Source organism: Gopherus flavomarginatus, chromosome 3 (assembly GCF_025201925.1).
Source record: "Gopherus flavomarginatus isolate rGopFla2 chromosome 3, rGopFla2.mat.asm, whole genome shotgun sequence".
In the NCBI taxonomy this organism is placed as follows: Eukaryota; Metazoa; Chordata; order Testudines; family Testudinidae; genus Gopherus; species Gopherus flavomarginatus.
In genome coordinates this window covers 235,416,686-235,429,640 of record NC_066619.1, presented here as the reverse complement: position 1 = coordinate 235,429,640, position 12,955 = coordinate 235,416,686, and the positions used below count along the sequence as shown (strand labels likewise).

Below are 12,955 nucleotides of genomic sequence, written 5' to 3'. Positions count from 1 at the left end.
ACATGATGACCTGGGTAGTTATAGGCCTGTCAATCTGACATCGATCCTGAGCAAGATAATGGAGGAGCAACTGATACAGGACTTGATTAATGAAGTATGAAAAGAAGATAATATAATTAATGCCAATCAACGTGGGTTTCTGGAAAATAGATTTTGACAAACTAACTTGATATCTGTTTTGATGAGTTGACAAATTTGGTTGATAAAGGTAATAGACTTCTGTCAGGTGTTTAACTTGGCGTTGCATGACATTTTGAATAAAAAGTCTGAAAGATATTAAATGGATTAAAAGCTAGCAAACTGAAAGGTCTCAAAATATAATTGTAAATGGAGAATCATCATCGAATGGGTGTGTTTCTAGAGGGGCCCCACAGGAATCAGTTCTTGGCCTTATGCTGTTTAACATTTTTGTTAATGACCTGGAAAAAAACACCGAATCATCAGTGATAGTTTGCAGATGACACAAATTGGAGAAGTGGTAAATAATGAAGAAGGTCACTGATAGAGAGGGATCGGAATTACTTGGTAAGCTGGGCGCATGCAAACCATACACTTCAATATGATTAAATATATACATCTAGAAACAATGAATGTACGTCAGACTTGCAGGATGTGGGGGATTCTATCCTGGGAATCAGTGACTGTCATGGTATAATTCCCCACTCTGAACCTTAGCGTCCAAAAGATGGGGTACCAGCATGAATTCCTCTAAGCTCAGTTACCAGCTTAGAACCTGTAGCGCTGCCACCAACCAGGAATTCCAGTGCCTGGTACACTCTGGTCCCCCCAAAACCTTGCCCGGGGACCCCCAAGACCCAGACCCTCTGGATCTTAACACAAGGAAAGTAAATCCTTTCCCTCACTGTTGCCTCTCCCAGGCTTCCCTTCCCTGGGTTACCCTGGAAGATTCCTGTGATTCAAACTTCTTGAATGTTAAAACAGACAGGAAAATGCACCTTCTCCCCTCCTTCTCTCTTCCCCTCCCAGATTCTCCCTGAGAGAGACAGTAATCCTAACACAGAGAGAAATTAGCCTCTCTCTCCCCCTTCCCTCCTTTCTCCCCACCAATTCCCTGGTGGATCCAGACCCAGTCCCCTAGGGTTCTCACCAGAATAAAAAAACAATCAGGTTCTTAAACAAGAAAAGCTTTTAATTAAAGAAAGAAAAAACAGTAAAAATTATCTTTGTAAATTTAAGATGGAATATGTTACAGGGTTTTTCAGCTATAGACACTGGGAATACCCTCCCAGCCTAAGTATTCAAGTACAAATTAAAATCCTTTCAGCAAAATATAAATTTGAACTCCTTTCCACCAAATACACATTTGCAAATAAAGAAAACAAACATAAGCCTAACTCGCTTTATCTACCTAGTACTCGCTGTTCTGAACTTAAAAGAGCCTCTATCGGAGAGATTGGAGAGAAACCTGGTTGCACATCTGGTCCCTCTGAGCCCCCAGAGTGAACAACAACCAAAAACTAACAGCACACACACAAACTTCCCTCCCTCAAGATTTGAAAGTATCCTGTCCCCTGATTGGTCCTCTGGTCAGGTGACAGCCAGGCTCACTGAACTTAACCCTTTATAGGTAAAAGAGACATGAAGTACTCCTGTTCTATTAACCCTTGACTGTCTGTTTATGACAGTGACACTGAAAAAGATTTGGGGATCATGGTAGCTAACAGCTGAATATGTGCTCCCAGTGTGACACTGTGTCCAAAAGGGCTAATGCAGTCCTTGGGTGTATGGATATATAAGCAGGGGACTCTTGGATAGGAGTATTTGAGACTGGTGTGACTGCTGCTGGAATATTATGTCCAGTTTGGTGTCTACAGTTCAAGGAGGATGTTGATAATTTGGAAAGGGTTCAGAGAAGAGCCATGAGAATGATTAAATCAGGGGTAGGCCTCCTATGGCACTTGCATCAAAGGCAGCACGCGAGTTGATTTTCAGTGGCACTCACACAGCAGAGGTCCTGGCCATTGGTCCGGGGAGCTCTGCATTTTAATTTTAAATGAAGCTTCTTAAACATTTTAAAAACCTTATTTACTTTACATACAACAATAGTTTAGTTATATATTATAGACTTATAGAAAGAGACCTTCTAAAAACGTTAAAATGTATTACTGGCACAGAAAACCTTAAATTAGAGTGAATAAATGAAGACTCAGCACACCACTTCTGAAAGGTTGCCGACCCGTGGATTAAATCATTAGAAAACATGCCTTATAGTGACAGACTTAAGGAGCTCAATCTATGTAGCTTAACAAAGAGATGGTTAAGAGGTGTCTTGATTATAGTCTATAAGTACCTGCAAGGGGAACATGTATTTAATAATGGGCTTTTCAGTCTAGCAGAAAAAAGTATAATACAATCCGATGGCTAGAAATTGTAGCTAGACAAATTCAGATCAGAAGTCAAGCATAAATGTTTAACAGTGAGAGTAATTAACCATTGGAATAATTTACTAAGGGTCATGGTGGATTTTCCATCACTGACCATTTTTAAATCAGGATTGGATGTGTTTCTAAAAGCTATGCTCTAGGAATTATTTTGGGCAAGTTCTATGGCCTGTGTTATACGGAAGGTCAGACTAGATGATCTCGGTGGTCCCTTCTGGCCTTGGAATCTATGGAATTTGGCTGAAGCATGTTGACAAATTGGCAAAGAGCTTGTAATATTTATTAAGGCCACAATGTCTTTACATTTACAGTGATTATGCCCAGGGAAGGGATGTATCAGATATTAAACTGAATGGTGGTAGAACACAGTTCATGGCAATCAGAGCTGTGATTAGAGCACAAGAGTCCTTTGTTCTCTGTCCTATGCTGTGCTGCTTCAGATTATGTTGAGCTGCCCTTTCTTATGGGCAGAGTGTGTGCAAGCTGCTCAGCTGTCTAGAAGAGAATTATAGCAGCTGTAGTGCTGCCAGTGCTTCCTCCACCCCTAATGACCACTGATCTGAGGCCCTCAGCTCCAATTTTTTTGCCAATGCCTTTACGTTTACAGAACTAGAAGACCATTCTAGTGGGTAGTATGAATCATCTGTAAGGATACCATATAGTCACGGAGGTGGTGGATTCTGTGACTTTAACAAATGTCTGTGACTTCTTTGGCTTCAGCTCCCACAGCTGGGACTGTCAGCCCTTGCGGTGGTCAGCCCCTTCAGGTTCCCCACCTCCTGTTATTTTTAATAAAAGTTGCAGATGGGTTGCAGGCTTCCGTGAAGTTTTGTTTATTGCCTGAGACCTGTTCATGACTTTTTCTAAAAATAATCGTGACAAAATCTTAACCTTAATCACCGTCACCTTTAGGAAGAATCAGGGATAAACTCTTAACCCCAATAAGTGTTTAGAAATGCGCATTTTAACTCACATTTATTTCTTCCACAAGGAAAAGGGTTTTGTCTTTTTTTTTTCTCCCTAAAGCCCTTATTTTCTCAACCTGTATTTGCAGGGCTTGCAAGCCTCAAATCTTGTCTCTAAATATAGAATCTTTGCTTAGGAATTAACTTATTTAGACTTACATTAATGTTTATGTAATAGTTTGTCACTGTCACCTGAATTGTCACAGTCTCCACAGCATCAAGTTGTGATGTCGCAAGATTGATATTAAATGGAGAGCAACTTTGATCTCATATGTCTTTCCCTTCTGTAATTGTAGGATTAACCTACTGACACTGTTTATGCCCAGAGAAGGCATGTATCAGATATTAAACTAAATGGTGGTGTTACACAGTTCATGGCGATATGAGAGACATTCCTTTATGATCTTTCATCTGGTGGAGAAATACAGTGTCTCTTAGTTCCTTCATCTGTAAGTTTAAACCAGTCTACCAGGATGCTGAACTTTTAGTAAATGAATGTAAATTTTGACTTCCAGTATTCAGGTATTAATTAAAATGAAACACTGACTAGAATCATGAACAAAATAATTCAGGAGACCAAAAGAGCTCCTAAAATAGAATATACAATGTCCCAAGTAGTACTTAGCTGCAAAAAGAACCCTCTTTTGGTATTGCCAACTGAGCATTTAGAATCTCAGAAAGTAGCAGAACAGTCAAATCTATTTTTGTATTCTGTCTCTATTTTGCAGTATGCCTGTTTTATGTAAATATGGTAAATAACATCACTTCATAGGAAAGGGACCTAGTACTCCTTTCCCCTCTGATTTATGAAAAACTGGTAGATAACACTATGATGCTTACCCTATTGTATATGGAAAAACAATTAAAACATCTCTTAGGGAGAAGTGGCTTAAAGCATGCTTTTAAAAAAAATTGGTCTGCGCATTCATTAGTGAGGGTCTTTTGTACCCATCCCTTCAGAAGGTCCACATAGGGAATGTCAATTTCAGTATAGTAAACCTTTGTAAAGTTCATCAGCTCTATTCAACCAAGGCCATGACTACACTGACGCTTTACAGCGCTGCAACTTTCGCGCTCAGGGATGTGAAAAAAACACCCCTCTGAGTGCTGCAAGATACAGCGCTGTAAAGCCTCAGTGTAAACAGTGCCGCAGCGCTGGGAGCGTGGCTCCCAGCGCTGCAAGCTACACCCGTAGAGGATGTGGAGTACGTGCAGTGCTGGGAGAGCTCGGCAGCGCTTTGAAGAGCAAATGTAGCCGTACCCCAAGTTTTGAAACCTTGGCTGAGGAAAAGTCAGTTAATTTTTCTCTTCTGCTAGAGCTATGAAAAGTAATTACTGTGTCGATGATGTAATTGGCCCAAAGGAAATGGGAATTTTTGACCATCTGTTTTGTATAGAAGAGTGGCTAAGTTAGCTGTCATATGTTCCTAAACTATAATACTTAAGTTGGAATCCTGTTTAGTTGGAATTTAAAGGCTATCATTAGATAAATAGTTGATGGTAATGCAAGTCCTTATTCCATTATTTATTTCTGTGTGCATGTATTTAGAGCTCTTGCAGCAGCAAAAGCTAGAGTTAAGGTTGCAAGTTGACTTCTATCGATATCCTGTAATTCATAACTTTCTTTTTTCTTTAGGGCTAAAACTTTCAAAGTTTGGTTTTAACCTAAAAATGAGGTGATGATGTCTGATTTAAATCTTCACTATGCGGGGTATATGTCTGGGAAATAACATTTTCCCTTAGGAATTTTTTTGGGGTGAAAAATACTCGGATGGCTGAACTTAAATTCAAACTTGTGGGTTAATCCTCAGTGAAGAATAGTTTCGTCTTCGGTTCAAAAAGATAATGTTGAGGTTTGTTTATATAAAAGCATAACTGAACATTGTTTTATGTGCAAGGGCACTACAATATTTTATACTTTAGCTATTTACCTTTGGTACCATGATGCCCAACTTTATTGCCTCACTACTTGGTTATTCTGTGGTTACCAGTTGCTGCAGCTTAATGTATGCAGATATATAACAGCAGCTCCACAACTCTTTGATGCTTTCTTTCCTTTTTCTTAAAGTTAATGCCACTTTAAGGCCAAACCCATAAATGCATAAATCAGGATTTCCATATCACAACTAATATGCCCACATTACTAAACCTGATCTGAAGATAGATTTTTTTTTCTTTAAAGTAACTGGCAAATGTGTTATCAGTTTTTAAAAGACTTGAACATTTGACCTGGTTATAAAATGGCATAGTTTGTATGCAATTCTTTGTACACTAAGTTGGTATAAAAAGTAACAATGCCTCTGATTTTCAGATAACAGTAGAAATTGGTGGGAGATATAGGTGCTTAGCATATCTGAAAATCAAATCCAGTATATCTGTATGTTATCTACTGAGCTTCTACTATGTAATATGAATTTCACTTTCTATACTACAGATCTTTTCTGGCATTGCTATGTTGGTCATGGGTGTGAAGAGGTGTGATCTTGGACTAACACAGCTGTGCTGGCAAATGTCCCTAGAGTAGACACAGTTATAGTGGGAAAACTGCACTTTTGCCAGTATAGCTCATCTTGCTTGGAGGGTGGGAATGGGGTTGGGGTTGGAAAAAAGCAACAGAAGAACAGTTTTGCTGGTATAAGCCACGCCTGCACTAGGGGCACTTTGACAGTGGTAGTTAGCAAAGCACTCCTAGCGTAGACCTGACCTAGGTTTGTCAGATACCTCTTTTACACCACTTTAAGGGCATCGTAAGTACTTACCACAATTTTTAAAAATTCTTCCTGCTTATTTTTTGGAAACTAGATAACTTTCCTCAGCTTTATTTTTATGTTGTGATTGTAGTGGCTGTGCTCTTGGGTATTGGATGATTCTCTTTCTTTAGAGTATTTGGAAGAAGGATGATAACACCACATTGACTTTACGAATGAACAAAGTAAATGTGCAGTTTGTCTACCAATGCTGACTTGTGCTCCCCTTTTGGTAGCTGAGAACAAAAATTGCATAGTCTCTAGTATTTCCTTAAAATGCCCACTTACCTAACATCATGTAATTTTTCCTCTCTTAGGCTATATACATCACCAAAGAAGAAATTGACTCCAGTGCAGAAATCTGTTAGTCCATTAGTTTGGTGCAGGCAGGTACTCGATTATCCAAGTCCTGATATTGAATGTGCTAAAAAATCACTGATCCACAGGCTTGAACAGATGATGTCAGGTGAGTTCATGCATCAGTACGTGTGTTGACATTGTGTTTTTACATTTTAACATCAAACCTTGTTTTAGAATAAATATACATTATCTGTATTCTGCCAGTGATTTGAGGGTTGGAGGAGTTTCTTCAATTTTAAGATTTTGTTAACGTTTCTCAGATGGCAGTTCACTCTCTACTTATGTTTTGGGCCAGATAAATAGAAGAAAGGAAGACGCAATAGACCATGTGAATCATGATTCCAGTAGTTTATGCCTCCTGAGTAGTGATATTTTGGCCAGTTTCTGCTTCTTCTCAAGCCATAAAACTTCTTTTTAAAAAAGTCCAACTGCTTAATCTGGAATTTGTCTGCTGCCTTAGTTAGTGATGGAATGGACAAGACAGAGTCTGGGCAAAAATCACACTGGGAAAGAAAGCTACTAGAGCCTCCCCTGAGATAGTACTTGGGGTGTGCTACAGGGTGCTGGGATCTGATTTGGATATGGATAGAGACCTCTTCAATGTTTTTAATGAAGTAAACACGAATGGGAATTGTGTGATCATGGGAGACTTTAACTTCCCAGATATAGACTGGAGGACAAGTGCTAGCAAGAATAATAGGGCTCAGATTTTTCTGGATGTGATAGCAGATGGATTTCTTCACCAGGTAGTTGAAGAACCAACAAGAGGGGATGCCATTTTAGATTTGGTTTTGGTGAGTAGTGAGGACCTCATAGAAGAAATGGTTGTAGGGGACAACCTAGGTTCGAGTGATCATGAGCTAATTCAGTTCAAACTAGATGGAAGGATAAACAAAAATAGATCTGGGACTAGGGTTTTTGACTTCTCAAGGGCTAACTTTAAAGAATTAAGGAAATTTAGTTAGGGAAGTGGATTGGACTGAAGAACTTGTGGATCTAAATGCAGAGGAGGCCTGGAATTACTTTAAGTCGCAGCTGCAGAAACTATCAGAAGCCTGCATCTCAAGAAAGGGAAAAAAAATCATAGGCAGGAGTTGTAGACCAAGCTGGATGAGCAAGCATCTCAGAGAGGTGATTAAGAAAAAGCAGAAAGCCTACAAGGAGTGGAAGATGGGCGGGATTAGCAAGGAAAGCTACCTTACTGAGGTCAGAACATGTAGGGATAAAGTGAGAAAGGCTAAAAGCCATTTAGAGTTGGACCTTGCAGAGGGAATTAAAACCAATAGTAAAAGGTTTTATAGCCATATAAATAAGAAGAAAATAGAGAGAGAAGAAGTGGGACCACTAAACACTGAGGATGGAATGGAGGTTAAGGATAACCTAGGCATGGCCCAATATCTAAATAAGTACTTTGCCTCAGTCTTTAATTAGGAGCTTAGGGGTAATGGAAGGATGGCAAACGGGAATGAGGATTTGGAGGTAGATATTACCACATCTGAGGTAGAAGCCAAACTTGAACAGCTTAATGGGACAAAATCGGAGGGCCCAGATAATCTTCATCCAAGAATATTAAAGGAACTGGCGCATGAAATTGCAAGCCCATTAGCAAGAATTTTTAATGAATCAGTAAACTCAGGGGTTGTACCGTACGACTGGAGAATTGGTAACATAGTTCCTATCTTTAAGAAAGGGAAAAAAAGTGATCCGAGTAACTATAGGCCTGTTAGTTTGACATCTGTAATATGTAAGGTCTTGGAAAAAATTTTGATGGAGAACGTAGTTAAGGACATTGAGGTCAATGGTAATTGGGACAAATTACAACATGGTTTTACTAAAGGTAGATTGTGCCAAACCAACCTGATCTCCTTCTTTGAGAAGGTGACAGATTATTTAGACAAAGGAAATGCAGTAGATCTAATTTACCTCAATTTCAGTAAGGCATTTGACACGGTTCCACATGGGGAATTATTAGTTAAATTGGAAAAGATGAGGATCAATATGAAAATTGAAAGGTGGATAAGGAACTGGTTAAAGGGGAGACTCCAACGGGTCATACTGAAGGGTGAACTGTCAGGCTGGAAGGAGGTTACTAGTGGAATTCCTCAAGGATCAGTTTTGGGACCAATCTTATTATTACTGACCTTGGCACAAAAAGCGGGACTGTGCTAATAAAGTTTGTGGATGACACACACTTGGGAGGTATTGCTAACACAGAGAAGGACTAGGATATCATACAGGAAGATCTGGATGACCTTGTAAACTGGAGTAATAGTAATAGGATGAAATTTAATAGTGAAAAGTGCAAGGTCACGCACTTAGGGATTAATAATAAGAATTTTAGATATACATTGGGGACACATCAGTTGGAAGCAACAGAGGAGGAGGAGGACCTTGGAGTATTGGTTGATCATAGGATGACTATGAGCCACCAATGTGATATAGCCGTTAAAAAAGCTAATGCAGTTTTAGGATGCGTCAGGCAAGGTATTTCCAGCGGAGATAAGGAGGTGTTAGTACCGTTATATAAGGCACTGGTGAGACCTCATCTGGAATACTGTGTGCAGTTCAGGTCTCCCATGTTTAAGAAGGCTGAATTCAAACTGGAACAGGTTCAGAGATGGGCTACTAAGATGATCCGAGGAATGGAAAACCTGCCTTATGAAAGGAGACTCAAAGAGCTTGGCTTGTTTAGCCTGGCCAAAAGAATGTTGAGGGGGGATATGCTTGCTCTTTATAAATATATCAGAGGGATTAATATTAGGGAGGAAGAGGAATTATTTAAGCTTAGTACCAATGTGGACGCAAGAACAAATGGGTATAAACTGGACACTAGGAAGTTTAGACTTGAAATTAGACGAAGGTTTCTAACCATTAGAGGAGTGAAGTTCTGGAACAGCCTTCCAAGGGGAGTAGTGGGGGCAAAAGACATATCTGGCTTTAAGACTAAGCTTGATAAGTTTATGGAAGGGATGGTGTGATGGGATAGCTTAATTTTGGCAATTCATCTTTGATTATCAGCAAGTTAAGTATGCCCAGTGGTCTGTGATGGGATGTTGGATGGGATGGGATCTGAGTTACTGCAGAGAATTCTTTCCTGAGTGCTGGCTGGTGAGTCTTGCCCACATGCTCAGGGTTTAGCTGATCGCCATATTTGGGGTCGGGAAGGAATTGTCCTCCGGGGCAGATTGGCAGAGGCCCTGAAGGTTTTTCGTCTTCCTCTGCAGCGTGGGGCATGGGTTATTTGCTGGTGGATTCTCTGCAGCTTGAGGTCTTCAAACCACAATTTGAAGACTTCAATAACTCGGACATAGGTTAGGGGTTTGTTATAGAAGTGGATGGGTAGGGTTCTGTGGCCTGCTTTGTGCAGGAGGTCAGACTAGATGATCATATTGGTCCTTTCTGATCCTAAAGTCTACGAGTCTGTGTAAGTCTAAACTCTTGAGGGGAGAACAAAACTATTAGGCTGATAGACTGTGTGCATTTAGATATGTAGTTAAACTCTGTGCTAAATCAGCTGGGGATTTTTTGTTTTGTTTTTTGTTCTTGGCTAAGGAGATGGAGACTGAAGTTAGTTAATAGTTTTGGGACACTAATGGATTTTTCACTGGATTTGGGATCTTGGTGGTTCCTTTCCAAGATGATAGAGACTAATGTCTTAAATGATATGATTGGCCCTGAGATAAAGGAGCCACTTAACACTCAAAACTGCGGCTAATGACTGAATGCCTGGTTCTGTGAAATGCTGATGGGGTCCCCCCTTACAACTCCTGTCGATGTCCTAGTGGGAGTTAGGTACTTAATACCTAGCTGGAGGTACTCAGCTGCCTGATTCTGTCTTTAGGTCTCTCTTCTTTGCCAAATAGCACTACCTTTCCATTAGAATCCCATAATCCTTGAAACTGATTTGCAGCCTTTAACTCTCTCCTAAACTCCTCCTCTTCTATCTCCATGTGGGATTTTGCAGACTTTTAAATGAAGTATCAACAAGATCTACTGTTAGAAAGAAAGGTAGATCACAACATTTCCTTCTGCCCCCTCAACTTCATGGCCTCCCACTTATGAAGTTTAAACTCTCCCCTCCTCCCCCTCCCCAACCTTTCTTTCCACTGGCTTCTTCAAATTAAAGTTCATGTCTCTACCAACCTCAAAAAATTCTCATCCTTTATTGCACCTGCCGCTCCAATTAGCAGCTCGTCTCCTTTTGACTCTACATCTCTAAGCAGACTGAATGTGCCATTTCCTAGAGTTGCCATGTTCCTCCTCTTGAACTCTACCCTGGAGCCCCTCTAGCCTGACTTCTGCTCTCTTGATTTCATTTTGACTTCTTTCTGGCTAAAATCTCAGGGGCCTGATTTTCATTTTGGCCTCTCTGCTGCATTTTACAATCAGGCACACCCTCCTTTCTGATATCAAGTCCTCTCTAGGCTTTTATGACTCCTTGTTTACTTCCTACCTTTGAAGTTCTGATGTCTCTTGGTGGGCCATTGCCCTTTTCTCCCGGTCTGAGACCTACAGAGCTTTTTCCTCAGCTACTGGCTGTTACCCTTTTATGCCCTTTATCTAGGGCAGTTTGATCTGTCTGTTTTTCAGCTACTGTCTTAACACTAACTCACAAATCTACCTTTCCATTCTGGACAGTCTTCTTCCACATCCCACATTTCAGCGTGTCTCTCTCTCTCTCTATCTCTCTCTCTCTCTCTCTCTCTGTCTGACATCTCCTCCTTCTGAATGTGTTGCTGTTAACTTAAACTTTGTGACAAAAAATAACTTTCGTCAGTTCTCCGCATTCTGTCACTTTGGACTATACTACGATTATCCCCATTACTCTCTTTAGAATATCAGGGTTAGAAGGGACCTCAGGAGATCATCTAGTCCAACCCCCTGCTCAAAGCAGGACCAATCCCCAGATAAATTTTTGCCCCAGATACCTAAATTGCCCCCTCAAGGATTGAACTCACAACCCTGGGTTTAGCAGGCCAGTGTTCAAACCACTGAGCTTTAATATGGAAGTCTTGTTTCACCCCTCCTGCTTTTCTGCCCTTCACATATACTATCTTGCTTTTTAGCTCAAATATTCATCTTAACAATTTAGGAAAACTATTTCTTAATTTAGTGAATATCTTGTGGAAGGTCTCCTAGATTGAAATACAAAGATTAGACTGAAATTCTGAACACTGAATTGTGCCCAGATATCACTGGGATCTCTGAATTTGTGGTATTGCATATCATGGATCCAAAGTCAAGAAGTTTGCAGAAAACTACATATGTAGAGGGCTAAATTCAGCCCTGGAATAAGCAACCCCAATTCCATTGTCCAGGCCTTGAAAATCCCCCTTGCCAGTGCTAAGCAGTTTTCCTGTGAAGGTACCATCAGCTACTACAGAATTTAAGCTTTCATTTAAAAAGCTAGCCCTGCTTGTGTGCATGAACCATCCAAATATGAAACAAGCATTAAACCTAGAAGCATTGTCTTGCTAAGTACACAGCCAGGCAGTTCTGCTGTTCAAGTCTTGTTAAGTTTAGGAGAGCGAAAACTAATCAGAACTCTGCAAGTAGCAGTGAAATTCAAAAGAATCTCGTCAGTTTCACTTTGCTGATCGGGGGAACAATGAGCAGCAGTAGGGACTTGCAGTAGAACAGTCGTTTTCAACCTTTTTTTATTTGTGGATCCCTAAGAAATTTCCCTTTGAGGGCCCTTTTGGAAATTTTAGACATAGTCCATGGACCCTGGGTTGAAAACCACTGCACTAGAGCTATTCACTGAAGAGCATTACTTAAAAATAGAAACTGGACGAGTTACAGTAATGAAGACACTTACCCTTCAGCTAAGCCTGAAAGCGACTGAACAGTAAGCTAGCAAAAAACTCCATCACAGTGTGCAGGAATCTGGGAGAAGAATAGTATGGCCTCTCCTCCCAACCCACCTGGAGGTTCTTGAGTGGATGGGGAAAACATAATATGTTCTTCCCTCCGGCAGTCAAAGGTGTTTTGGGGAAAATGGGGTCATCAAATTTCAGGCAAGTCCTAGTTCTAGAGGCTATAAAAGATGGAGAACCCCCAAAGTAAGATTCAGGGAGTCCCAGTACCTGCTCTTTTCTTGATAGCTAGAGTGGGCTTCCCTATTTTAGGCCTCTGTATGACTAATTACATAGCATCTGAATGCTTTACAATCTTGAATGTATTTATCCTCAAACATCCCTGTGAGGTAGGTAATTACTATTATTCTAATTCTACAAAGGGAACTGAGGCACGGACTAAGTGAGATTTGATCCTGGATCTCCCAAGTCCCAGGTTAGCATCTTAACGACTGGATCATTGTTGGTGTTGTCCTAGACATTGGAGTGTTCTCCTCTTACGTCTGTAGCTACTGGTATGTTCAGGTCCTATGTATAGATGTCAACTGTTGTTGGGATAGGCAGAAGAAAGATTAATATAATTTAGAAAAGTGTGGTAAATTTGAGGGCAGAGGAAAGGAAAAACA

The 12,955-nt window shown here is 40.4% G+C and overlaps 1 protein-coding gene across 2 annotated transcripts in view; it reads left to right on the top strand.

The window, feature by feature from the left end:
• The window catches only part of SLAIN2 (SLAIN motif family member 2), a 64,485-nt gene that overhangs the window by 12,660 nt on the left and 38,870 nt on the right, over positions 1-12,955 (top strand). For both annotated transcript variants that reach the window (XM_050947704.1, XM_050947705.1), the window contains exon 2: positions 6,432-6,580. In XM_050947704.1, coding sequence (XP_050803661.1) covers positions 6,432-6,580 — 149 coding nt within the window. The remainder of the gene's footprint in view (positions 1-6,431; positions 6,581-12,955) is intronic.